The sequence below is a fragment of the Macrosteles quadrilineatus genome, unplaced genomic scaffold (genome assembly GCF_028750875.1).
Source record: "Macrosteles quadrilineatus isolate MER2022 unplaced genomic scaffold, UCM_ALF_1.0 Scaffold_9__3_contigs__length_116548681, whole genome shotgun sequence".
Classification (NCBI taxonomy): Eukaryota; Metazoa; Arthropoda; class Insecta; order Hemiptera; family Cicadellidae; genus Macrosteles; species Macrosteles quadrilineatus.
Window position 1 is genome coordinate 63,089,054 of NW_026542602.1, and position 26,322 is coordinate 63,115,375.

A 26,322-nucleotide genomic window follows, 5' to 3' on the forward strand; every position below is an offset into this window, starting at 1 on the left:
CTATGATATTTTATGGGGTAATCACAAAAGTTGCAATATTATAACAGCAAGTTTTACAGCAATGGGGGTTATACAGTTTTATTAAAAAAGGGCGATAACATACTCAGTTTTAATAAAAATGTTGTAGTTTTAGCCACGTTTTAGAAAATCGTATTTTGTTCGTTATTTAATGGTGTTTTATGGAAAACTCCTACTTTGTTAGTAAGTATGTAATGTATAGATTTAGCGATGTCAATTATTATAGCTACCCTAATCATAATTTTAAGCTGGGTCAAGCCTTATTTCAAAATTTAATTCAAAATCTTATTTTATGCTTAAATTGTTGTTTGTTACATACTCTTTACCTTCAATAACAATTGCTCTATTCTTAATTAATTACTGTAATCGAGTACTTTAAATCGTAGCCTTGACATTGTCAATGTTAAACACCAAAAAGTTTCATATTAGTTATTAAAGCAAATAAAGAATAGTTCAAAATAACTTTTAAAATGTTATCATTTAAATTTAGGAACAAACCAATTTGATTCACAAAATATTAAATTTAAATTTATTCGTATTTAATTTATTGATTGCAGAGCGTAAAAAGTATGGTATATGAATAAAACCTTTGTTGTTTTTACTTTGTTTTTTGTTTCTTCTGGATGGACGTCGATAATTTTTCAATAAAACATCCTTCAATATCCCAGTTCAGTACTTTGGTATTACCGACCATACCTAATGACCCCACCAACATATAACCTAACCTAACCTAAGGGTGGTTAGGTTAGGTTAGGAATATTTTGTTATTATTTAAACTAAATCAAATCTTATTTGGAAGACGATTTATTGGTGTGGTTGGTATAGTGCCAAAGTACCTCCAGTTCATTTGACAAAATTTGTGCCATGAGATTTGGAAAATGTTTGTGTGATAGATTCCGAATATTATATGCATTTTTATTTGGAATATTCCCTGCCAAAGGTGTTGGACTACAAGAACACGTGAAATATGAATTATATACATGAAATGTAATGTAAAATAGCATCTGTAGCTGTATCTGACAACGTTGCTACATTGCACAGTACAGTGCTAAAAATTATGCCTCAACTATATCTGCCACAGTAAAACATGAAGATTAATATGTATCACACGTGTACATATCAGTGCCAAGGTTACAGCTGTTGTCATGTTGATTTTGTGTTGGCTAAGTGACGGAGAGCCAAATTCATTTTGTAGATAAACCAATTTCCACAATCACTTACAATAAACAATATTTTCAAAACATTTTAACTACCCATAGAAAGTGTAGCTAAAATAATACTTAGATCATTTTGTGGTCTCAAAAAGAGAAAAAAAAACATATTTCTGAACATGGTTTACATTTTTCTGATTTTTTCATCAAATATGGGCATTGAAGGTATTTTTTAGCTTAAATAAAATAATATCCGTTATGTAAAACAAACTGGAATATTTTAACAGGCAAATTTGTTTGTTAATTCTGTTTACTATTGAAATCGTTTATTAGTCCCTTAAATAAACCACTCAAAATCATAAATATGGGAAATAACCATTTAAACTATTTCCTTTAGGAATCTTCGGCATGGTAGGTGTTAAACTTAAGTTTATTAAGTATCTTTTAGTATTAAATTAAGTACTATTTAATGTGGACAAAATGAAACGTCAAAGTAAAAATCGCAATAAATGATTCTGTAAAGTGGCCAACTTTGTCTTTTTAATCTGTTATACAGTTTAAAATCCTGTAAAAATATGTGATGAATTCATATTGAAGTTAAACAAGTTTTCTTGTCAGATTATGTGGTTTATAGTCACTTAAGTAATAAATAAACTTTGTTGAAGATATTTGTTGTTTGACATTGCTTCCTATCCAAGATTTCCAATGTGTCTCATTAGATTTTTACAATCGTAAACCAGTTTTGTGGGTTTACTAGAGATTACTTTGGACGTCAAATATTTTTCCCAAACTCATTGATCACTTTATCTAAAAAATACCCCGCCGCAGCAAACCTGCAGACTAAGCGAATTTCAACTCGTCTGATTACATTTTTACTAAAATATTTCCATAAATAAGACATATTATTCCCTATTTAAATAACATTAGATTTAACGAGTGCTTAGGTTTGCTGCTACGGGGAAGGTAAAAAGTGTTTTTTGACCATACGTCAATAGTATAGGATGAAATAAATAAATTTGCCAAATTTTATCAATATATACCCATAAACAAGTAAACTACAACAATTTTCATTTTCTCCATAAGAATAACATGGGAATTTTTAATTACACTATTTTTGAATTTTCTCCGTGACCGTTAGGCATACAACAGCGCTTCAATATACTAAATTATTTCTTTTTTTAAGCTCTACAAAACGGTTTAGAAAGAAATCGCAACATTTTTTGTTTTTAGGTTCAAAAATGGGAAAAACCCATTTTTACCCCATAAAACCCCCCATAAACCCCCGTTCCCATGGTCCGATTATGCTGGATCGCGAACTCGTTCGAATAAACGTAGGTTTACACGTTTGTACCAAATTTCATCAAAATCGGATCATTTTTGCTCGAGTTATCGCGCTAACGGACACACACATATATATATATATATATATATATATATATATATATATATATATATATATATATGAATTTGAACGGATGGTGTTTTTGGCCTCTAGGGACCTCAAAATGAAAAATTAAATCGGTCTCGGGTCCAGGTCTTATCATGAGTACTACGGTAATAGCTTATTCCCTATATGGGAAATTCGCTAAAATGCCGCAAAAACTTAAACCGGAGGTTCCACTTTTTAAATCAAATCATTCTTTATTCACTATACATAAAATAACATGTATTAAATTGAGTAAAATAGGCTATAAATCCGTATAACTACATACAAAGTGCTTAAAGTATATTACTAAGATTTACTGTAGGGAAAAAATAATTTGATTGATAATAATCTTTAAAAGGTGAAGCATTTCTAACTGAATATTTAAACAAAAATGATTTAACATTGATCTTATACTATTACTTTATGACCAAAAGTGTCCAAGAAAGATGATTAGAAAAGAGTATCTTTATATTGATGTTAAACATGTTTATTTACATAGATTCGAATATTTCATAATGTCTCAAGGTATTTGTGTGTCTTGAGAGCTTAGATAATTTTCTAGGGAAATTATATTTTTCCCCTTGTCTTAAAGACCAAATGTATTTCATTTACAATTGTTAGGGAGGATATTTGTTTAATCCAACTGGTATATATTTTACGTCAACGTGCATTTAGATTCTTAGTGATTTAGTAGCTCAAGATACATTTTTTTAAACGTTTTTATTATCTCGCTTTCTTGTACGGTACAAATTTTGCAATCAATTTTATACTAAGTTCCCGATAAGCGAGAAACTTAAAATTTGAAACAGTTCACAAATGGATGACAATGCAATATTATATAATTTAATTTTCATATTTCCCTTGGGCTACGCCCCATGGGCTATTTTTTATTAACTCGCTTTCTTGCAAATTTTGATACTTCCCGATGAGCTAGAGACTTGAAACTTGAAACATAGCTCACAAATGGCTGACAATGCAATATTATATCATTTAATTTTCATATTTCCCTTGGGCTACGCCCCATGGGCTTCCAAATTTCCCATGTTTACATTTTGAAAGAATTGAAATATATCAATTAATTTAAGTCAGCTGTAAATGCTTAAATTTGACAGTTCGAAGAGCAGAGGTTCGATAAGAAGTACAGGTTATGCTCCCAAGAGATTCTTTTTACAAATAAACATTTTAAAAAAGACAAACAATCTAATTGTAGATACAAAGGTGTTTGTTAATAATGTCAATCGTTATATATTTGGTATTATAAACAATAACACCAAAACTATTATAACTATTATAAACAATAAATTGAAAAGATTGATATATTTATAGTTAGTTAGTAGGCATTAGGTAGGCTATACATTCAATCTAATACATAATTATATGAAAAGAAACTCAAATAAACCTTAGATTTCCCACATGCCTCTGTCTTAATCTGATATAGATGCTTGAAATAGATTTAACATCCACACACATTCAAAACTAAAAAGTAGAAAATAATTTATAAATAAAAAACCTTTTTAAAACAAAACGTTTGTAAACGCACTAAATAGTAGAAAATAATTAATAAATATGTGGAGAGTAAGAATACTTGTAAGATTTAAAACGAAAACGTTGGGTGCATGATATTGATAAAAAATACATTAGTTCAATAGGTGAAGGTAATTGTAAATATCTATTGCATGCACCCCACGTTTCTCGTTTTAAATCTTACAAGTATTTATACTCTCCACATATTTATTAACTATTTTCTACTTTTTAGTGCGTTTAAAAACGTTTTGTTTTAAAAAAGTTTTTTTATTCATAAATTTTTTGTTTTATCCTTGGTTCGTTTGTGCCAATACCATATGTTTTTGCGAGCACACGTGGCAAATTGTTAACCTGCTGTTCGCAATTAAAGTAATCGAACCATCATAACTTACTGAATAATTGGTCAATTATATATTTAAGACTTGACAAATCGAATGCTGTCAACTAAGCCAGGTATAAAACCACTTGCAGTTCAGTCCAGTTCCACCGACTCCATCATGGGGCCCTTCCCTCATATTCTTGTGACGACCGTGCTGGTAAGTTTGGCCATTCTCAAGCGTTGCTTAATTTATGTAATCGTTCGTCAAATATTTGTATCACCGAGAATTATTTAATAAAAACATAAAATGCATCTTAAAGACAATGAATCTAATTTTACTTAAACATAATTGATGATTGTTTTTCATGTTAAATACAATAATTTTACCAGGTCTTCTTTTATCAAGGCTAAACTATTAATTAGGGAGCCAGCAGTTATTTGTATACTTTGTATATTTTAGAAAAAAGTTTATTTAAACACCAAGATTGCAGCTTAGAATTAAAAGTGGAAGCAATATGAGGTTGTTTGTAAAGTGTTGGGACAAGAGTAAACTTTAATCCTCCCCGACCTATTAATTCAGAAAATACTTTACCTTACCCCATGGCACTACAGAATGAAGTGTACCTTGGCCTCATTCGCAATGTGCCTCCAATTTATCTCTTTTGCTTTTTCCTTCAATTTCCTTACACTCAATTTTCTAAAGTCATCCTGCAATCTTTTTCCAGGCCTTCCTCTCTTTCTTACTCCGATTATATGTCTATATAACTCTCTCCTTTGGAGCCTATCTTCTTTCATCCTTTCTACGTGGTCGGTCCATCTTAATCTTGAGGCTTTTAGGAACCTAAAAATATCTTTTCTTCCAATTATTTTAATTATTTCATGACTATGCCTAACCCTCAACTCGTCTCCATATTTCACTAGGCCGCATATCCATCTATATTATATTTTTCCTTCAAAAATGTTAAGAGCTTTTATATCTTCTGAAGTCAAACATCCACAGCTCTAAAGAATATGTCACAACTAGCCTTATAAATTTAACATAAAATCTTATGTTTGTTGTTATGGATATTAACTTTGATTTCATTACATGGCTATTTATATAAAAAAAAACTCTGATACCAGCCATTATCCTGTTCTGTATTTAATTTTAAATCAGGTTTCTTGAGTTGAGAAAAGCCCCAAGATGGTTGTGTTATCCTATCTTTATTCCGCCAGCAGGTTGTATTTCTGCAAAATTTCAAATAAACTGTCTTCCTCACATGTTCAGTAAACCAAATTTTCTTACATTACTTTTCCAGATCAAAACCATTTCCTTCAAAGCATTCATGTTACTCGCAACTACTGCTATGTAATCTGCTAATCCAGTACAGTATATAGAGCTGAGAAATTTAAAAGACTTGTCATATCCTATAAATGCGTGTGTGTTTTTTTTTTACTTTGCACAGTAAATTAAATGCTAATTTTGTCATCAACTACAAGGTGCAGGTTATTTGTTTGTATTGGTATGCAACTACTGTAACTTATCAAAATTTAAATGCATAGTAAGGTGATTATTATATTCCTGACAAAGAGGGTCTTGATCATTCTACTTTGAATTTAGTTTTTCTTCTTTACTTTATCGTAATTTATTTCGTGTACTGTGTTTTACTCTTTGACGATGTCTACAACTAATCAACTCTACAAGTTCCTGAAACTGGCGATACAGTTTTAACATTAAAATTTTTACTAAATTGAAATTGTTTTACCTGTAATCCTGTAATTGTGTTGTACCTGTTGTTTTGTGGGGGATTACGTAAGTAGCTTAGTCTTTTGTAAGTATTGTGTCTTTTATGAAACCGTTTGGCTTGGGGGCTTTAATCTAATTATTCTATATAAAAGAGGTCGAGGTTAGGTGTTGTGTTATGAGACTAAAATCTAAAAATGCGAAAAATACAATGCATTGTTTAAATTCATCACAAATGTAACATACATAGGCCTACAGATTCATAAAAATTTTAAAAACATTTTTAGTTTTTGGACAAGTAAACTTTACTTATAAACCCAATTTTTTTCAGGCCTGCCTGGTTTGGGAGACAGGTGCAAGGAAGGTATTTGGTTGGAAGGTTGGCGATCCAAACTTTTTGTTTAACAATATTTGTGTGTTAACTAATTTGTAATAAAAACATGAATAGCAGCTTGTGTGGTGGTAAATGGAAGGGTGTTTTTATATTTTTATTAAGCGTTTCCTAAAGAAAACCTCTTTATCTGTGGTTGTAGGAACGTCTTTTTATTCCATATTTTAAAGTTCAGTAGTAAAATTCAGTTTTCTTTGTCATCCATTTAGGGTGTATGTTAAAAGCACTATTGTATTCATGGTTTCAATTTTAACTTTGGCGTTTACAAACTATGGCTGACGTAGTTACATAGTATGGCTTACCTGAATATTGTCCTCCCTTTGACATCAATTCCGATTCCGTCTCCCGAGCGCCGAGTCTCCTGAGCGCCGAGTCTCCCGAGCACCGCGTCTCTCCAGCGCCGAGCGGGCTATCTGGCATAATTTGACAGTTTTGACAGCCGAATTGGAATTCACAAAAGCAACAAACTGCGGTAAATGGGTGTGCCCAATTGAGCATTTTTGACAATCAGCACTGGAATGGCGTTAATTTTACATACATACATCTCATTGAAGACATGATACGTTTCAAATTTTAAATTAACATTCAAATGAATATTTTGTAATTCAGCTTACCGAATTTCGTACTTTGAGATGCTCGTACTTATCTTGAATGATTAACCTTAGCCTAGCCTTTGCTGCTTCACAGATTAAACTCATTGATGCCATTTTAAAATAGAAGGTATTGACCCTCGTCACTGCTGCATTACTGAGCAGACCCTTTGGTAATTTATGGCCTCGGTGCTGGGGATACTCATTTGCCCTCGGCGCTCGGGAGACTCGGCGTTCGGGAGACTCGGCACTCGGGAGACTAGGCGTTCGGGAGACTCGGCACTCGGGAGACTAGGCGTTCGGGAGACTTGGCGCTCGGGAGACTAGGCGTTCGGGAGACTTGGCGCTCGGGAGACTCGGCACTCGGGAGACTAGGCGTTCGGGAGACTCGGCACTCGGGAGACTAGGCGTTCGGGAGACTCGGCACTCGGGAGACTAGGCGTTCGGGAGACTTGGCGCTCGGGAGACTCGGCACTCGGGAGACTAGGCGTTCGGGAGACTCGGCGTTCGGGAGACTTGGCGCTCGGGAGACTCGGCACTCGGGAGACTAGGCGTTCGGGAGACTCGGCACTCGGGAGACTAGGCGTTCGGGAGACTCGGCACTCGGGAGACTAGGCGTTCGGGAGACTCGGCACTCGGGAGACTAGGCGTTCGGGAGACTAGGCGTTCGGGAGACTTGGCGCTCGGGAGACTCGGCACTCGGGAGACTAGGCGTTCGGGAGACTCGGCACTCGGGAGACTAGGCGTTCGGGAGACTCGGCACTCGGGAGACTAGGCGTTCGGGAGACTCGGCACTCGGGAGACTAGGCGTTCGGGAGACTCGGCACTCGGGAGACTAGGCGTTCGGGAGACTAGGCGTTCGGGAGACTCGGCACTCGGGAGACTAGGTGTTCGGGAGACTCGGCACTCGGGAGACTAGGCGTTCGGGAGACTCGGCACTCGGGAGACTAGGCGTTCGGGAGACTCGGCACTCGGGAGACTAGGCGTTCGGGAGACTCGGCACTCGGGAGACTAGGCGTTCGGGAGACTCGGCACTCGGGAGACTAGGCGTTCGGGAGACTCGGCACTCGGGAGACTAGGCGTTCGGGAGACTCGGCACTCGGGAGACTAGGCGTTCGGGAGACTAGGCGTTCGGGAGACTCGGCACTCGGGAGACTAGGCGTTCGGGAGACTAGGCGTTCGGGAGACTTGGCGCTCGGGAGACGCCACGACCAATTCCGTCCACTGCTTGAAGAATGGTCTCTATCACATGTACAGCCATAGATGTATAATCTGTGGCAAAACATTGAGTCAGCTTAGCATCCGAAAAACATCGCCTAAAATGGAGCGCATACATGTCTTTAATTTACAATAGGAACCAAAAATGAATCTCATATCAAGGGTATAAGCTTTAACCTAGAAAAGGTTGTACAAGGTAGGTAAGGTTATTAAGCATTGTTAGCATGGTAAGATAAGCTTATTGTAGGTAAGGTTGTACAATAAGCTGTTTCAGCTGCAATGCAATCCCATGGTAACTTGTAAGCCTGACCCTCAGCAAAAAAATGTAATCGTCAATTGCGTGATTGTACTGTCGTTGTCCATATAAACACCATTTGATTTACATAAACAGTATAATCGGGTAAAAGCTACTTAAAAATCTGGTGTCTTACATTTTCTTTTCTAGCATCTTGAAGATACAATGTTTGAAGATGACCAATCCTGTTAGATAGCTATAAGAGGGGTATGTTTAATCTACGCCTTGGGTAAGTCTGACAACCTATAAATGTGGCAGTGGCATTCAATTTTTCAACTTAAATTTTAATAATTAAATGCTTTCACAATAATTATGTTTCAGTTTGATTTCGGCCTAAACTTTGGGCAGCCAACGGAATTGGAGCCAAATAAAAAGGTCAGTAACCTGCTTTTTGTTCAATATTAAAAGATGTATTTTTATTTAAATGTTGAATTTAAGAACTCTAGTCTCAATGCCACCTTTATACAGAGACTCAGTAAAGGTAAGTGTCGTCCTAGGTCTGAGCTATACTCTAAAAATATTTCTTAAGTTGGCCAACTTCAAGAACTAGGTTTCTAGCAATGTTGTGTCTTGTAGTGGCTAGTAAGCTGCGCTAGTTTCATAGTCTCCCATAGTAATTTTTTTAAGCCATTATCATTACATTTAGAATTACTCCATCAAATTTGCAAGTATTTTTGTAATTACATTTAATGAAATGAGCATGATTAATTATGTTATTCTCTATTTCAGTGGATTGAACGGTGCAAAAAGGATTGGGAAGTAAGTTAAATATTTATATTCTGTATATTTACCTCATTCTGTTCATAATTAAATCTCACCCAATCACTTCCTCATGGTTAAGTATTTATTAGTACATAAAAACACCTTTAAAAATATAACCATGCGAAAATACGATATAATATTCATGCAATCCCAAACAGTCGTTTTTAACTTTTAAATGATATAAAACTGATTCGACTCTAAACCTGTATTTACGTTAATTTTTGTGAAATGTATCATATTGTACAAACTGTATACGGAATCCATTTTATTTTCTTTACAGGTAACTCCAATTTAATTTAGTAAACCAATTCATTTCATTTCGTTCAATTGTACCTGTCCCATCTTAATATTGATCACACTTGTGATATTAACTTCATTATTTACGTACCTTTGACTATTAATACAACACAGTAACTTACTAATTATATCATAGTATTTAACCAAAACAGTTTCGGCTTCTACCATTTCAGTTACTGATAACTGAATAAAACTTTGCAATGGTTTATTTATAAATTGAAGTTTAATGCATATGTTGCGAAATATATTGCATTCCATTATTTCTGACACACGCAGATCCAAAAAAACTACTAATTAACCAACTTGATGTATATTAAACCAATTAAGTATTAGTAATACAACGTCAGGTTTTTTATTGGATTGATTAACTTAAATGAATGTGAAAAATGTACAACTAAAACTGTGATATCAAACGTTCGTTATCTACTTTTCTCAGTGTCCGGACCAAGTGTTTTTTATATCTCATCAGTCTTTCATTTGATTAGTCTGGGTTTAAAATAGTATAATTTCTGGGGGTTTGGGAAAAAGGCGTGCAAGTCTACATCAACTGTTAACAATGCGTTGGAACTTGTGGTGAAGCACTGGGTAGGTTGTAAGGCGTATTCTTTTGTTTCTATTTTCTTCTGTTTCTTTTGTTTCATTTATGTATAATGTTTATTTTTAGGAATCCATTTATCATCTTATGGATCGTAAAGTGAGTATTAAACAAAATTTTTGCAACTAAAACTTTGGAGAAGCTCCATTTATTGTACAATGTATATATTTTTATTATTTAATTATATATGAAACCAGCCACTATAGCTGCCTGGTTTTTCTTAATTGAGGGTGCAGTTTGGAATGCTTATATAACTCCGGCCAGGAGAGGTAGAAAATGAGGATGTTATCACTGAATTAATTCCTTAAATAACTTTGTTAAATTGTCTTGAAAAACTGATGTTTCATTGTTGCCGTTGACATTAGTGGTTATTCAAAATATTGAATTCTGTAAATAAACCAACTAAACCAAGTTTCCTGATCAATAAAACAAAGTGTGTGGCATCTCTATGTGAATTATAGTCAGCTGTGTAAGTGAAAAGGACTGTTATTAAGATTTAACAAAGCTGCTCCACACAATAACAATGCCAGACGTTGGAGTAACCGTAGGAACGGGATCGGTAGAAAACGGAAACCTTCAGTGAGCAAACCTGTATGCTTGGGTAACAAGTGAAAACGTAACATAGTCTGGCCTTAAGTCCAGATTTAACTCAATATGATTTTTCCTAAGGAGAAGCGTCATAAAAACCATTCACTCTTAAAGATATTTTTCAATTGAAGGAAAAGATTTATAAAACAGTATCATCGGTAACAAGATTCATATTGCACTGCGTAGGTGAAATTCACCGGTTAGATGTCTGCTGATTACTCAATAGTGTACATATTGGAAATTTGAATCTAACTGAATTTTGATCAGCTCCTGTGAAGGCCCTTTTCAACACGTCTGCGCAGTCTCTGGTGCTAGTTTGTACCTATCTAGCCTTTCAAATTGATGTGTGGAGTATCGGATGTTAGTAGAATTCGATAGACTTGTATTTTTTTATGGGATTTTAAATAAGAAAACGTAAAACGTTCATGTCAATAATTAAATTATAAGATATTGAGTATGTAACAGAGTCACTTGTACAAGATTTTTTTGTAATTTGCAATTTTGGAAAATGTGAGATACTATAATACAAATAATATTTATTATACGACTAAGTGATAAGAAATTATTATGATATGACAATTTAAAAGATTTTGATCAATTCCCTATGAAATTTTTAAGATTGTACTTATATTTAGAGATCTACGATTATCTATTTACAAGTCAGAATTTACAAAAGTCTTTTACCAGCTTAATTAATTTTTAGACTAATATACTATATAAAAGGAAATAATTATCTAATTAATATTGTTTTTCTTTCTTACAGAGGCTTTGTGTTGATTTATTACACAATACAGAGGTAAGTTGTTAAAACTAAAAAAAACTTGATAAAATGCGTTTATTATATTTATGTGCAATTATTTTATTAAGTTCAGGTCACTAAGCTATCATGCACTTATCAAGGGGATTTGGTGCCGTTGGCGGCCAACTTTTGATGCCCTGGGATGATCACAAACTGTATAAAATAATATGTAACTACAAATTAGTAATTTATAATATACATACTTAATATGCGAAGCGATATTAAGTATGTATCATCCATCAAAGTTGCGTCTGACATGCAAGGGTATTCACGCAAGCGCAACACACTCTCCAGAGAAAAAAAAAAAACAGAGACCATTCACATACAATCCGTCCACCGCCTGGAAACCACTCAGGACGGAGGCAAGGGGATGGGGAAGTTTGGCGAAGGAGTTTGAGATGGAATGGGAACTATGGACTTGAGAAGGAAATGGAGATGGGGACTGGACATTCAGCGGGGCCGCAGCCAAGGTGGACGTGTGAGAGGAGGATGGTATGACACTTGCAGGCAACTGGATCAGTGTACTCGGTGGAGCCGGAGCCGGGGAACACCCACTTGAGCCACAACCTCATCAACAGACTTTGCCTGAACTTCATTAGAAATTTCCGAAGAACGGGTGTCTTAAAAAATTTCAACTTTCTCTTTGACAGACTTTCCTGCCCGAATACTCTCCAAAATCCCTTCTAGCTCAAGGATTCTGGCCTCCACCCAACTCTTGTCTTCGTCCTGGATTTCAGGTTCCCTAAAACCACTAGACTAGACGCTTCCGCCAATGCGTGTTGTATTGTGTTGGGTGATGGCCGAACCCTTGGCTGAGCCTGTACGCAAACTGCTCCAAGTATTAATTTCCCCACTTAGCTCTTCCATCCTCTCTTTACATGCCTCCAGTTCCTCATTCAAACTGAGAGACTCAGCCCAAGCTTAGGGCATGCTTGCAATTTGTCTGAACTGTGCACGCAAAGTGCGTAAATCAGTTCCAGGAGTCTCCCACGGGATCGCACCTCGTACACCAGCTCCGGCTTCCTTAAATATTCTGGCACTATGGACGCCATACCGAGTCTCAACCAGTACTTGACTCAAGACAAAGAACAACAATTTTTTTACAAAAACAAAACACAGAAATTTAATTCCTAAGGCTTCTGGACGTTAATGCCTACGCACCTGATGGGACCACAAAGAAAAACCTGCCCATTCATACCGCATATACCGCAAGAAAAACAACAAATGACCCACGACCATACACACACACATACATACACAGGTACATACACTAGACAACACGTAACACTTGTGTGATGGGATGTACATGCAAACTTTTTTTGAGAGATGACCATGCTTTCGACACTCTTGCTCCCGATGGATGCAAGTCATTACCACAGATTCCACCCGGTGCCTCGGCCAAATGAAATGAAATGAAATGATATTTATTCGTCTATAAAGGGCGAGCTCCGAATGGAGGTTCAAGAACAACGCACTATTTGAGAGAAACGAGCTGTAATAATCAAATATCAAGAAACAACAATAAAACAACATTAACAACAATACATGAACAACTAAAAACTATCTATTCATTCTATTATTCACCAATCTAGCCAACTAACTTACAATTATTTCTTTAACCATTCAAATAGGCTGACGTCTAGAGAGCATTGAACTAAAATTTACCTTCAGCGAAAGTTTAAATACTAACAAAAAGTAACAATAACTATAAATTCTTTTAATAAAGTATTTCGAACTTGGTAACTATTAAATAAACTTTTAGGGGCTCCAATAATAATAACTGTAGAAAAGACTGATAAAATAGGCTAAGTAATTTAAGATAGAATTAAAAAAATAACAATTAATAAAACTTAGGCCTATAACAACAGTAACTTTAAATAGTCTCTATTTTTTTTTCTTTGTAGGTAAAATAAATAAATCTATAAAAATATAACAGGTAACAAATATCTGGTAACTTGCGGTACGTCGGTAACGTTCAATTCTGGGCGGACAGCACCGGAGGGGGGACGAAGCAGGACCGAGAGGTGGCCATAGTCTATGGTAAGCCAAGATGGAAAACCCTCTCCGTCAAGTATGAAGTGTCAGTCCACAACACTCCTCACGGGCCCCATCAAGGTGCCAGCGGAAACCTAGTTTAGTCCATTGCGTCGTAGGAACAAATCCCGAACCAAATCCCCGGGTTCGAATCCCGCTAGTGGCATTAACTTTTTGACTAAGATTTTTTCATTATCAGCAAGTTTGGTTGGTTTGTTTCGGTTATTACAGTTTAATTTTATTATTAAGTCATTATAACATTTTAATTGAGCAATTTCTATAAACAGAATTCGTGTTTAATACACTTTGATAATACACTTTAATAATACACTTTTTTATATTATTTCATTATCATCAAGTTTAGTTAGTTTGGTTAGGTTATGATAGTAATTTTATAATAAAAAATTATTATTTTATGAATAGAACTATTTTTGCGATCAGTAAACCTTCATTGCAAAAATGCTCTCTACTACAGCGCTGTTCACGGAGGAATTTTGAACTAATGCCTCAATCGTACCTCCCCTAAGTCAGACCCACTTACTCACTTGGCGGTGGGGGTAAGAAGAAGTTGACGCACAGATAACTTCACTGAGGGTCATTGTAACAGTAATCTAGGATTTCTATATACCTTTCTTTAAAGTCATGTGTCTCTGTGTTAATTCTAACTGTGAATAAAAGACAAGTACAAGAAAACTATTCTTTTATTTAACAGTCACACAAGTAACAAAAAGAAACACATGCTAGCATTTTTGCCTACTATACAAAAAACAAGTTCGACCGTTGATTATGAGTCATGACATTCGCCGGTGGAAATTAGTCACGGCTCAGGACAATGCAGTATTGAGCGGAGCTAGCATATTAATCCAATACTTTTCCAAGGTAAATTGTACATCTTAAACCAAAATTATGGCTTTAGCTGAACTCGTGGGTAGCTGTTTGTAACACTGTCTTGGCTGATTCGCGGACCAAGAATCAATCGTCTCGTACCTGCTATAAAGATAGGTCATAAATCAGTTTCGTTGGGGTAGGACCGAGTCGCGTCCAAAACCAGACGCTCCTCGGTCCGACCCGTGCACTCTTCTGTCCGTTTCCCGTCTGAACGAGGACACTGCTATCTAACCTCACAAATTAAGGGCACGTTTGAAGTAGTCAAAGTATATTTAAACCTGTGCTATATTGAAATATCTAGCTTACTGTAAAGGATTTAGTTACTGAACTTATAACTAGGGTTTGGGGATTTTTTATCTTATTGCATCAAGTTGTCATTAATAATTTTCTTATTATATCTATAATATCTTCTATTCATCTAAAGGTAAAAATTATGACTTTGTACCGGCGGATCAAAAACACATCATGAGCCAATCAGAGAGCTAATCACAACAGTAAAAAGGAGTAATATGGTAGTAGGCCTATATAATAATACAATAGTTAGTTTTGCAAAGACAAAGTTGAAGCTTCTAGGAATATAAAAGTATATTTAAGTAACAATTCATACATATTCTGTTTTGATTTGATCAAAAAAGTTACGTGAAATTCAAAAATTCAAAAATACTGTATGTTAAAAAATCTTTTTCAGGAAAAGGACAAAGAGCAATTGTTGGTGAGTCTAATCATTGCATCATTTAGTCTTAAGTTTACACATTTCTTCATAAACATGGGCTCTTTACAAGCTTAAGTCTTAATTCTACACATTTCTTCATAAACAGGAACTCCTTACATCCTTAGGTCTACACATTTCTTCGTAAACATGGACTCCTTACATCCTTTAGTCTTAAGTCTACACACCTCTTCGTAAACATTGACTCCTTACATCCTTTAGTCTTACGTCTACACACCTCTTCATAAACATGGACTCCTTACATCCTTTAGTCTTAAGTCTACACTCCTCTTCGTAAACATGGACTCCTTACATCCTTTAGTCTTAAGTCTACACATTTCTTCGTAAACATGGACTCCTTACACCTTTTAGTCTTAAGTCTACACACCTCTTCGTAAACATTGACTCCTTACATCCTTTAGTCTTACGTCTACACACCTCTTCATAAACATGGACTCCTTACATCCTTTAGTCTTAAGTCTACACTCCTCTTCGTAAACATGGACTCCTTACATCCTTTAGTCTTAAGTCTACACACCTCTTCGTAAACATGGACTCCTTACATCCTTTAGTCTTAAGTCTACACACCTCTTCGTAAACATTGACTCCTTACATCCTTTAGTCTTACGTCTACACACCTCTTCATAAACATGGACTCCTTACATCCTTTAGTCTTAAGTCTACACTCCTCTTCGTAAACATGGACTCCTTACATCCTTTAGTCTTAAGTCTACACATTTCTTCGTAAACATGGACTCCTTACACCTTTTAGTCTTAAGTCTACACACCTCTTCGTAAACATGGACTCCTTACATCTTTTAGTCTTAAGTCTACACACCTCTTCATAAACATGGACTCCTTACATCCTTTAGTCTTAAGTCTACACACCTTTTCATAAACATGGACTCCTTACAACCTTTATTTAATTTAAATATGTAAAGAGATATAGTGAGTTATAATACTGGTTACAATTTTGTTTTGTAAAGATTTAATGAAATGAGCATAATTATGTAAACATCTTTTTTCAGAAAGATCTCGGAGGCAATAGATATTGGAAAGTGAGTTAAATATTAATTTTTTATACATTACTTACATCTTTCTATTCAAACATTAACCTCACCCAACCAATTTCTAATAATTAACTTTATTCGATAGTTATATGGATGTAACCTCTCACCATTGTGGTCTTTATCACCACGCAAAATTTGAATGTGACTGCTTTTTTATGTACTACTAGCCGCTATACCCGTTCCTTGCAACGGGGTCAAGATGCGGAAGAGACAAAATTTTTGGTTCCTTGAAAATAATGGCAAGCAGCTTGAGAACGCTAAATAGAACAGTTCTTATGTACCCTAGACCTGCTTTATGTAGATAGACTTATATTAATTTACTATTAGAATTAACTGGCTACACAAACATAACTGTAAAAAATGCATCCATTGCATGTAGCAGAGCTTTTTGTTTCTGTTAAATACAAATTAGCTGTTGCCATAAATTTAAAAAATAATAGTGCAGCACCTTTTTGGTAAACCTATTAACTTCTTAATGCTATTGAACATCACAGAATGAAATTCTTTAGTTGAAACAGCTGTTAAGATTCTTTAATTCCATTAAAATATAAGTACTCATAAGGTTAACATGAGGAAACCCCAGAGCCACTGGGGCAGAGCCGATTGGACGGATAACGAAATTGATGGTGTATAAACCTATTCCATGAAATTCTACACGTACGTACCAAGTTTCGTGGCAATTGGTCCAACGGTGTCCGAGATCATAACGTTCAAACATAAAAACTTCCTTTTTAATAAATATTGATTAACATAATTTATAATGTTTTGGCGAAAAGGTGTGCAGTTCTCAATAACTGTAAATATTGCGTAACCTCAGAACATAGTGATGGACCTGATAAGTTAATGGAACTATTTGTTTTTTTTTTTCTTTATTTATGTTGCAATGTTTATTTTCAGATTCAAACGGAAAATGTGGCGTCAGAAGTGAGTACTGGTTAACTCTTTGGTTACTAAAACTTTGGGGACAGTTTGTAATAGAATCAGAATAAGAATTATTTATTTGTCATTGGACATTACAAAAAAATGCATTGACAATTGTCATGTATAAAGCATGGCTACAGTCAGGCTGAACATTACGAATAACATGTCTAATATGTTATGTTTTTAGGTGTCAGATCTGTGGATTACCAACAATATGGAATGAGATTTAACAATAAATACATTTTATAAATGAATATGATAATGTAACAAAGAATAAATTATATGAACCAACAACAATATACTGATAACAGAAATTAAGATAAAAATCTATAAAAATTAAAAATTGCAACGAATGTTGATGGACAATTAAAATATAAACAACAGTAGACAAGGCCCTGCTAACAAGTGATAGAAACAGTTATAGCAAACGTTGATAAACAATTAAAAGATTAACAACAACACAAACTAGGCACTAATAATGAGTCTAAAACTGAACTTCCTTTACGGCCATGAAATCGTCAATCGAAAAAAGGGTTTCTTAAGAGCCAGTCATAAATTAACTTAAGAATACAGATTGTCTACCTAGATAAAATTGAACAGTCTTACTCAATTTATTCAATACCTTATCGGACATAACAACATGATTTTTCAATGTTTTACTCAGCCTATTAAATGTTCTGTTTATCTGATAATTACTTCTTGTATTGTATGTAAGGACATGATTGTTAAAAATTCAAGTTGGTATAGTAATAATAATAATCTTTATTGTCATTCAGCAACATAAAATTGCAATAGACTACGTCAGAAGTCAGGACACAAATATGACATCATGCTCAAATCTAAATATCATCTTATGAAGCATTGAACATTTTGTTGCATAAACTGTACATACAGGCCTAAGTTTTAAATTTAAAATTCTAAGATTGAATGCTCTTACACAAGTTTATAAAAAACTTAAGTAAATAATACTTCAAAACCAAACAATTTGTAAATATTCAGGAAATGTTTAAAAAGATTTTTGGTCATGCAGGCTGCCTCCTAGTGGCGAATAGTATTAAGAGTTCAAAGTAATTATTTGTGTTTAAAAAATCGTCCACAGAAAAAAATGCTTCGTTAATTAGCCATCTTGATAATGTTGATTTGAAAAGGTTTATGTTATCAATTTCTCTAAATTGAATGGGAAGTTTATTGAAAAGTTGTAATTGTAAATATTTATGGCTTTTTGTAAATTTTGAAAGTCTAACTGGTGAGATGTGGAGGTTGTTTGACTGTCTAGTTTAGTGGTTATGTATCGAGTGACATTTAGTAAAATTTGTAATGTTTTGTTTTACAAAGACTAAATTATTAAAAATATACATACTTAAAAGTGTTATTATATTATTATTTATAAAGAAAGGTTTGCAGTTAACTTTATTTGGTATATCAAACATGATCCGCAGGGCTTTTTTGCCAAGTAAACACTCTGCTGGCCCCACACATATTTCCCCAGAGAATATTTCCTTATAATAAGTAAGTATGAAATAAACTATGGTAAACAGAAAGGAGTTGAGGAAAAATCCTTTCTACTCCATTGAGGAATATTATAAAGCAGATACCCAAAATATTTAAGGCCTAACTTGGTAAAGACCTGCCGCCAAACACACAACCCAAAATATGTAAATAGTGTACAGTTTTTAAATAATTTATATTTGTTGTACAGTCCTAAATATTAGTTTTTAAAGCATTACTGACTCCAATTATCCAGTGTCACTGGTCAAAGATGAAGGGAAGAAGTATGAAGTAAAGTAAGTGTGTCAATTGATACACGTTTTTTAGTTTTCGTAATAAAAAACAAAATCGTGACAACTTAGATATTTGATGTATACAGTATGTGTATGTATGTTTATCAATAATTAACGTTAGAAAAACCATTAAAACTACGGCATGGTTGGTCAAGCCAGTTAGTTGAGTAAAGAATAGGCACTGTTTTCCAAATATATTACATACAACTGACAAACTATATAGGTGACCATGATCCAGTTTAAGCTGCAATATTTAAATAATTTCAAAACTATGTTTCAGTCGGATTTCGACAAAAGGTTTAAAAGACATAAGGACAAAACCATTGCAGTTTACTTTGGGGGAGGTACGTTGAAAGAGGACCGACAAAATATTGTAAGTAACATGCTTTTTTGAAATTTATAAAAATTTATTTAGAACTATATTGAATTTTACAATTCTCTCTATATACTTTGGGGCTTAAAATAGATGTTTAAATCTTCCAGCTAATAATTTATTACCAAGTTATTCACGTATAATTTAATAATCACAAATAAGATAAAATAAGTTAAAGAGTTATTGTTGAATTTTATCACATGTTTAACATAATCGACCAATCACGATTGTATACAATAAACTATTAACAATTTAGATCGAGTACCAACTTACTTGAATAATGAACTAGGAGCTTCTAAAGCACGGCTTCATGGATGTGATAACGCAACTATTGTCTGATTTAAATGTTGACAAATCTATATTTGTAAGTAGCAAATGTATCACTTCTTCCCATTATCTAAAACTAAATAAAAACACATAATACATTTTCAGGTAAAAGCTGCGAGAATGTTTGCAAAACACAACATTCGAAATGGCATTTTCTTATATGTCGACGGGGAAACACTCAGTGAAGGATATAAAATTAAAAATAAACATCGAGGTACACTTTCGTTTGATTTTGAGGATAAGGTGAGCTTAGTTTATGGTCTATTGTAGTAACTTGTCTGTTTTAATAACAAAATTAGAACTGCTATAAAATTTAATGAATTGAGTTTTATGTTATGCGTATAGTGAGTGATTCCAGTCTTGGAATCAATTTAAACCACAAATACTGATCATGTACTAGTCTCAGAATCAATTAAAACCACAAATACTGAGCGTGTACTAGTCTCAGAATCAATTTAAACCACACATAATAGGCTTGTTCCAGTCTTGGGATCAATTTCAACCCCAAATACTGATCAATTACTAGTCTAAGAATAAATTTTAAACCACAAATACTGGGCGTGTACTAGTCTCAGAATCAATTTACACCCCAAATACTGATCAAGTAATAGTCTCGAAATCAATTTAAACCACAAATAATTGGCGTTTTCCGGTCTTGGAATCAATTTCAACCACAAATACTGATCATGTACTAGTCTCAGAATCAATTTAAACCCCAAATACTGAGCGTGTACTAGTCTCGGAATCAATTTAAACCACAAATACTGAGCGTGTACTAGTCTCGGAATCAATTTAAACCACAAATACTGATCAAGTACTAGTCTCAGAATCAATTTAAACCACACATAATAGGCGTGTTCCAGTCTTGGGATCAATTTCAATCCCAAATACTGATCAAGTACTAGTCTAAGAATAAATTTAAACCACAAATACTGGGCGTGTACTAGTCTCAGAATCAATTTACACCCCAAATACTGATCAAGTAATAGTCTCGAAATCAATTTAAACCACAAATAATTGGCGTTTTCCGGTCTTGGAATCAATTTCAACCACAAATACTGATCATGTACTAGTCTCAGAATCAATTTAAACCCCAAATACTGAGCGTGTACTAGTCTCGGAATCAATTTAAACCACAAATACTGAGCGTGTACTAGTCTCGGAATCAATTTAAACCACAAATACTGATCAAGTACTAGTCTCAGAATCAATTTAAACCACACATAATAGGCGTGTTCCAGTCTTGGGATCAATTTCAATCCCAAATACTGATCAAGTACTAGTCTAAGAATAAATTTAAACCACAAATACTGGGCGTGTACTAGTCTCAGAATCAATTTACACCCCAAATACTGATCAAGTAATAGTCTCGGAATCAATTTAAACCACAAATACTTGGCGTGTTCCGGTCTTGGAATCAATTTCAACCCCAAATACTGATCAATTGATAGTCTCGGAATCAATTTAAACCACAAATACTGATCATGTACTAGTCTCAGAATCAATTCAAACCACAAATACTGATCGATTGCTAGTCTTGGAATCAATTTAAACCTCAAAAACTGATTAAGTACTAGTCTCGGAATCAATTTAAACCCAAATACTGATCAATTGCTTGTCTCGGAATCAATTTAAACCGCAAATATTTGGCGTGTCCCAGTCTTGGAATCAATTTTAACCCCAAATACTGATCAATTGCTAGTCTCGGAATCAATTTAAACCACAAATACTGGGCGTGTTCCGGTCTTGGAATCAATTTAAACCCCAAATTCTGGCGCGTTCCAGCCTCGGACTCAATTTAAACCACAAATAAAATGTTAGATCTGGATTATTTACGATTGAGACTTACCTTTGGGAACAACTGATATTTTTCAGTTGATCACTAAACTGTATGTTTAACGTACTTACCTCTAATAATAATTGAAACTTATTTTACAGTTCCAGCGTATCACCATTACAAGCAAAGTAAGTAGATACTTACTATTATTGATTTTACTTATCTAATGGCTCCCTTAACTATGAAATGATTGATATTAACTAGGCCAAGTGTATTTCTTGCCAATCTGAATATTTCTTGTTAATTAGCTGCCAATAATATTACGTGCTTTGCTACGGGGTCAAAATGCGGCTGACAAATTCCGTAAAATGGGTTTTACATCTAGGATTTAATTCAGAAACAGAATGCAACTTTACCACCTATATCGACAAAAGTCTTTTTAGGTTAACTCAGGTCCTGAACAATTATTTAGGCTATCTGGGATTAGGTAAAATTGTTGTTTATGCACCAATGAAAATATTGTATGTAGACCAATATATATTTTTTGTTTTAAACGTGCTCTTAGTTATTAGTGCGTATTTTTGTATCAGTATTCTAAGTCAATTTCATCTTACAGTTAAGTGTACTGTAGTGTATAAAAGAAACATTTTTAATTGCGCCTAAAAGAGATACACATAGCCTAATTAGTACGATTTTAGTAAGGCCTCTTTACCTATTCTACAATGAGCCTAAAGAACAGAATACTCTTAAGAATGTTTAATTCCTATCTTTAGTTTATGATACACATAGCCATAATCATGAATTAAATATTTTATTGACAAATCACATACAAACAGTTGGTTTAATTCTGTAACTCTTATACACTCTTACCGCTGATTATACAAAAAACATCAACCCTCTTACCAATGGTATGGAAAAAAGAGTTACCTGCAAACGCCTATTTCAAAAATATTACTTTTCGTTAAATTTTAATAACGAGATAGCGAAACACAACCACTTAATCCCAACGTATAAAAAATTATATCATGCCCCAGTGAGGTTAAAATAAGAGTAAATAGTAAATAGTTTTCCAACATGAAAGCATGCAAGGAAACCAAAGATTGAAGAAACGTTCTCGTTTAAATCACAGGTTATTAAAGGCTTTAGTTGTAATATGTTGCAAAATGTAGACTTCTGCTTGTTTCAGTCCAAAATCAATGATAGATTTAGGTCTAATCGAACCACATGGTGAATAAATTTGTACAGTTTATTTATTTTATTTTATTTTACATTTCAACGGACAACTCCATTTTTTTCACTTTTGAACAATTTAATAAATGGTGTTTACCGTATGATAAATAAATAAATAACAATAAACAAATAAATAAACAATAAACAAATAAATAAACAATTTTAATTTGAATTTAAAAATAAATAAGCTATCACAATAGTTCCAATCCTGAGTATATTGTAATTTTACTACTGTTTCCACAAAAATTTATTTCAATAAAATTTGCATAAGCTTAAGTTCAAAATTTAAAATAAGAGGAACGGTTATAGAACGGTTACTTCCTATTTCAATGAATATTTTCTGTTATATGAACTATTCCCCATTAAATTGTTTTACAGTATATAAATGAGGATAAGTTTGAATCAGCTGCATATAATTGTGAAATGTAATTCATTTGACAGTTCTGCTTGTTTAAATTTTGTTCACACATGTTTTCCTATTGAGTTGCCATTTTGTAACAGGTGTTGTTCGACAAAAATGGAGGATAGCCTATGTATTTAAAAGAATTAATTGTAAGAAAGGGCATATAATGAATACTTGGGAAGAATTTTAGTTTATAAGTAAAAAATAAAAAATATAAATAAACTGATAAATGAGCAAATACATTTTGACTCCAGTTGTACAGTACTTATAAAAATGTATTGGCCGATGCTTCCTGTAGCCAATATGAAATAAGTATGGAGGCCATTCAATATTCGTGTCATTCGCCTATTGCGTCCGATGATGATTGGAGTGTCCAATCGAAATCGATCACCACTCATCTTTTATGTATATTTATTTACCGTCCTGTGAGTAACATTATAAGCATAAATATATATTTTAAGTGTTATAAGACGTTTCTTTTATTTACTTTCCGTAACTAAATGTACACAATTACCAACTTCACACACGTTGAATAGAGTGTAATACTAAACTGTTATTTGGGATTTCTAGGAGGAATATGATAAAAGACATGACACCTACAAAGGCAAGGAAATTTATATCATTTTCGATAGTCCCACGATAAAAACTGAAAAGACCTGTGTGAAAAATCGAATGAAAAAAGATGTTGTAAGTTACAATTCATAAATACTTAAAATTTTCAGAAGACTGTACCATAATGTTGGACTCCTGTTTGTTGCAAGCTGTATTGATGATTAACCTACATTGATTAGGAACCCAGTAATATTAAAATTAAATTGTTATGATCACTTTATATTAGATGTTATTTATATGATTTGTGGTCATTTAATAATAATTGTAAACTCATATCTTTTTTAATAGAAAATACTTATCTGGAAGTTTATTTCTTTAGTTAAAAATAATGGAATTCATTAAAAAATTCCATACGCACATTTCCAAATGTGTATACCTAAGCTTTGGGTAGTAATTTGAATTTTCTAGTGTATAGTATACAGTTTCACATTCTTATGATTATGCGACATTCTATTCATTTTATTTTGAATGTTTAAAATTATTCTGTATGACCAAATTGCCCATAAAATATTGGAACAAGCTGATGAAAAGTTGTTAATATCAGTCACTCTCATACTTACATCAAATTTTTTTTCCATGGTCACATTTTTCTACAAAACTCCAAACTCGAATTTACTATAGTATTTATAATGTATATTATTTTATAGGATTTGGTGCGCTCCTGGTATACGGACCAATACACTAAGGTCGTCTGGCTCGATGTAGATGTGGATCTCTTAGGTGAGGACTATGTAGCAGGTCTCTGTCCGAACAGAAAAACTCCATATTGCTACCCTATGATGTACCAGGAAGTATCTGGAAAGGTGGGTGTGAAAATATCTACTGGATCATCAATTATGGAACTGTCAAATCGGTTTTGTTTTTTCTATTAAAAAATTGAACTAATTTTGTTCTAACCTCCATACAACTTTAGGCGAGCATTCCAAATATGTGTCTAAAATTCATTGATTCGATTCATTCAGTTGGTTTTATTACTACCAATGTTATCATTTAGCCATATTTTGTCAAATATTACCTTTAACTACCTCCATGAATATTTTCTTTGTTGATCGGATATAGTAGCGAAAGATTTTTAATCTTCAGCAATATTAGAAAAGAAATGATCAATTCAGTTTCAACATGGAAGAATAATCTTAAAAATGGCCTCCGAACACGAAAACACCAAAATTAAAATAATATATAAACGCTGAAATGTCAAGTTCTAGGATATTTGTTCTAAAATACAGTATCACGTTTTTCTCATTTGGGGAGTTTTCCATAGCCTCTGGTTTGTGACCGAATTGAAAACCCCCTAACCTCTTCAACAGAAATAACCCATAACCCGGTCGATTATTATAAATGTTTTACCGTAGAATTTGATTATCCAGGAAATAATTCCGTTGAGTGGGATATGATGGAACATTTACCTTTATAAACACTCACAACTACTACTCGGATTTCCTCTTCTCCCAAGCGCCCCTAGATACAAAGTACACAATGTTCAAATATTTGTAGACCTGTTAAGACTCGTCAATCTTCCTAGTGTCCGTAATTCATGATTGCCACGATAAAACAGGTTTTATTTTTCCTGCATATCCATGGACTTTTTTGTACTTAAGTAATAGGTGCATTTGAGTACTATAGAAAATAGCACGTATTACCAAGTTAGTGGTTTGACATTAACAAATTCGTCCATTAATTTTCAGGTGACGGGAGTTATGGGTGGGTATCAGTCCTTTGTCGACTTTTGGCCGTGTGAAAAAAAATAAACAAAATTGCCTAGGAAGTTGGCATAGCAAGAAGACCTGTCTGAACCGTACAAGCATCTAAATAAAAACACACATTCGTATATTTTACATTTCTCTTTTTTACAGTTCCAAAAGACCTAAAAGTTTCGCAATAAAGCGAATTGGATTGAACAAACCTAGATGTACTCATGAATAATGGTTTATAATACATTAAACCTCTATTTATGCTTTTACCTAGAAAATCCATTCGAAGCAATCACACTGTATTCTTTGCTATAACCGTATGGTTCGTCTTTTTATAGTTAGTCAAGAATCTTATTATGATCTTATCTGATTGTATTTTGCAAATGGCATTGCCGTAGAAAATAAAAAATGAAAAATACAAAATGAAAATGAAAATGTATTGCAAATAATTACAAAATGTACATTTTGTATAGTGGTCATCAACACATGGATAGGATTAAGAGTTTCATTGATCCACAGCAATGAAATGTCCAGTGCATATCATATTATCAATCAATTATTGATGTGGGAACGCAACATACGTGCGAATTTTGACCCAAATAAATGTATGAGTTGATCTGTGTAGCTATAATTACTAATAGCAGCTAATTCATTAGTCAGGGTCATAAAAATTCAATGATCAGGATCACCTGGGTCCAGTTTCTAACCATAAAAAGCTACCAGGACCTACGAGATATAATTAAAACAGGGAGAAAATCCAGTCAGAACACTAAAAACAAATATCAAGGTCAGAAATTAAAAATTCACTAA

At 33.7% G+C, this 26,322-nt stretch overlaps 1 protein-coding gene across 1 annotated transcript; it reads left to right on the forward strand.

Annotated features, from left to right (window-relative positions):
• Positions 1-11,683: 11,683 nt before the first annotated feature.
• LOC129002062 (uncharacterized) lies at positions 11,684-25,606 on the forward strand. Its single transcript, XM_054429572.1, has 9 exons — positions 11,684-11,693; positions 15,307-15,330; positions 16,356-16,385; positions 17,295-17,321; positions 19,380-19,472; positions 19,905-20,042; positions 23,780-23,896; positions 24,469-24,624; positions 25,507-25,606. The coding sequence occupies exons 6-9, from the start codon at positions 19,920-19,922 to the stop codon at positions 25,567-25,569; spliced, it is 459 nt and encodes a 152-aa protein (XP_054285547.1). The 5' UTR covers positions 11,684-11,693; positions 15,307-15,330; positions 16,356-16,385; positions 17,295-17,321; positions 19,380-19,472; positions 19,905-19,919; the 3' UTR covers positions 25,570-25,606.
• The last annotated feature ends 716 nt before the right edge of the window (positions 25,607-26,322 follow it).

Excerpts from the sequence above, each read along its gene's own strand:
- LOC129002062 (XM_054429572.1), top strand. The coding sequence starts at position 19,920 with ATGTTTGCAAAACACAACATTCGAAATGGCATTTTCTTATATGTCGAC. Across the intron at positions 20,043-23,779 it reads CGTTTGATTTTGAGGATAAG|GAGGAATATGATAAAAGACA; the intron begins GTGAGCTTAGTT and ends TGGGATTTCTAG. Across the intron at positions 24,625-25,506 it reads ACCAGGAAGTATCTGGAAAG|GTGACGGGAGTTATGGGTGG; the intron begins GTGGGTGTGAAA and ends ATTAATTTTCAG.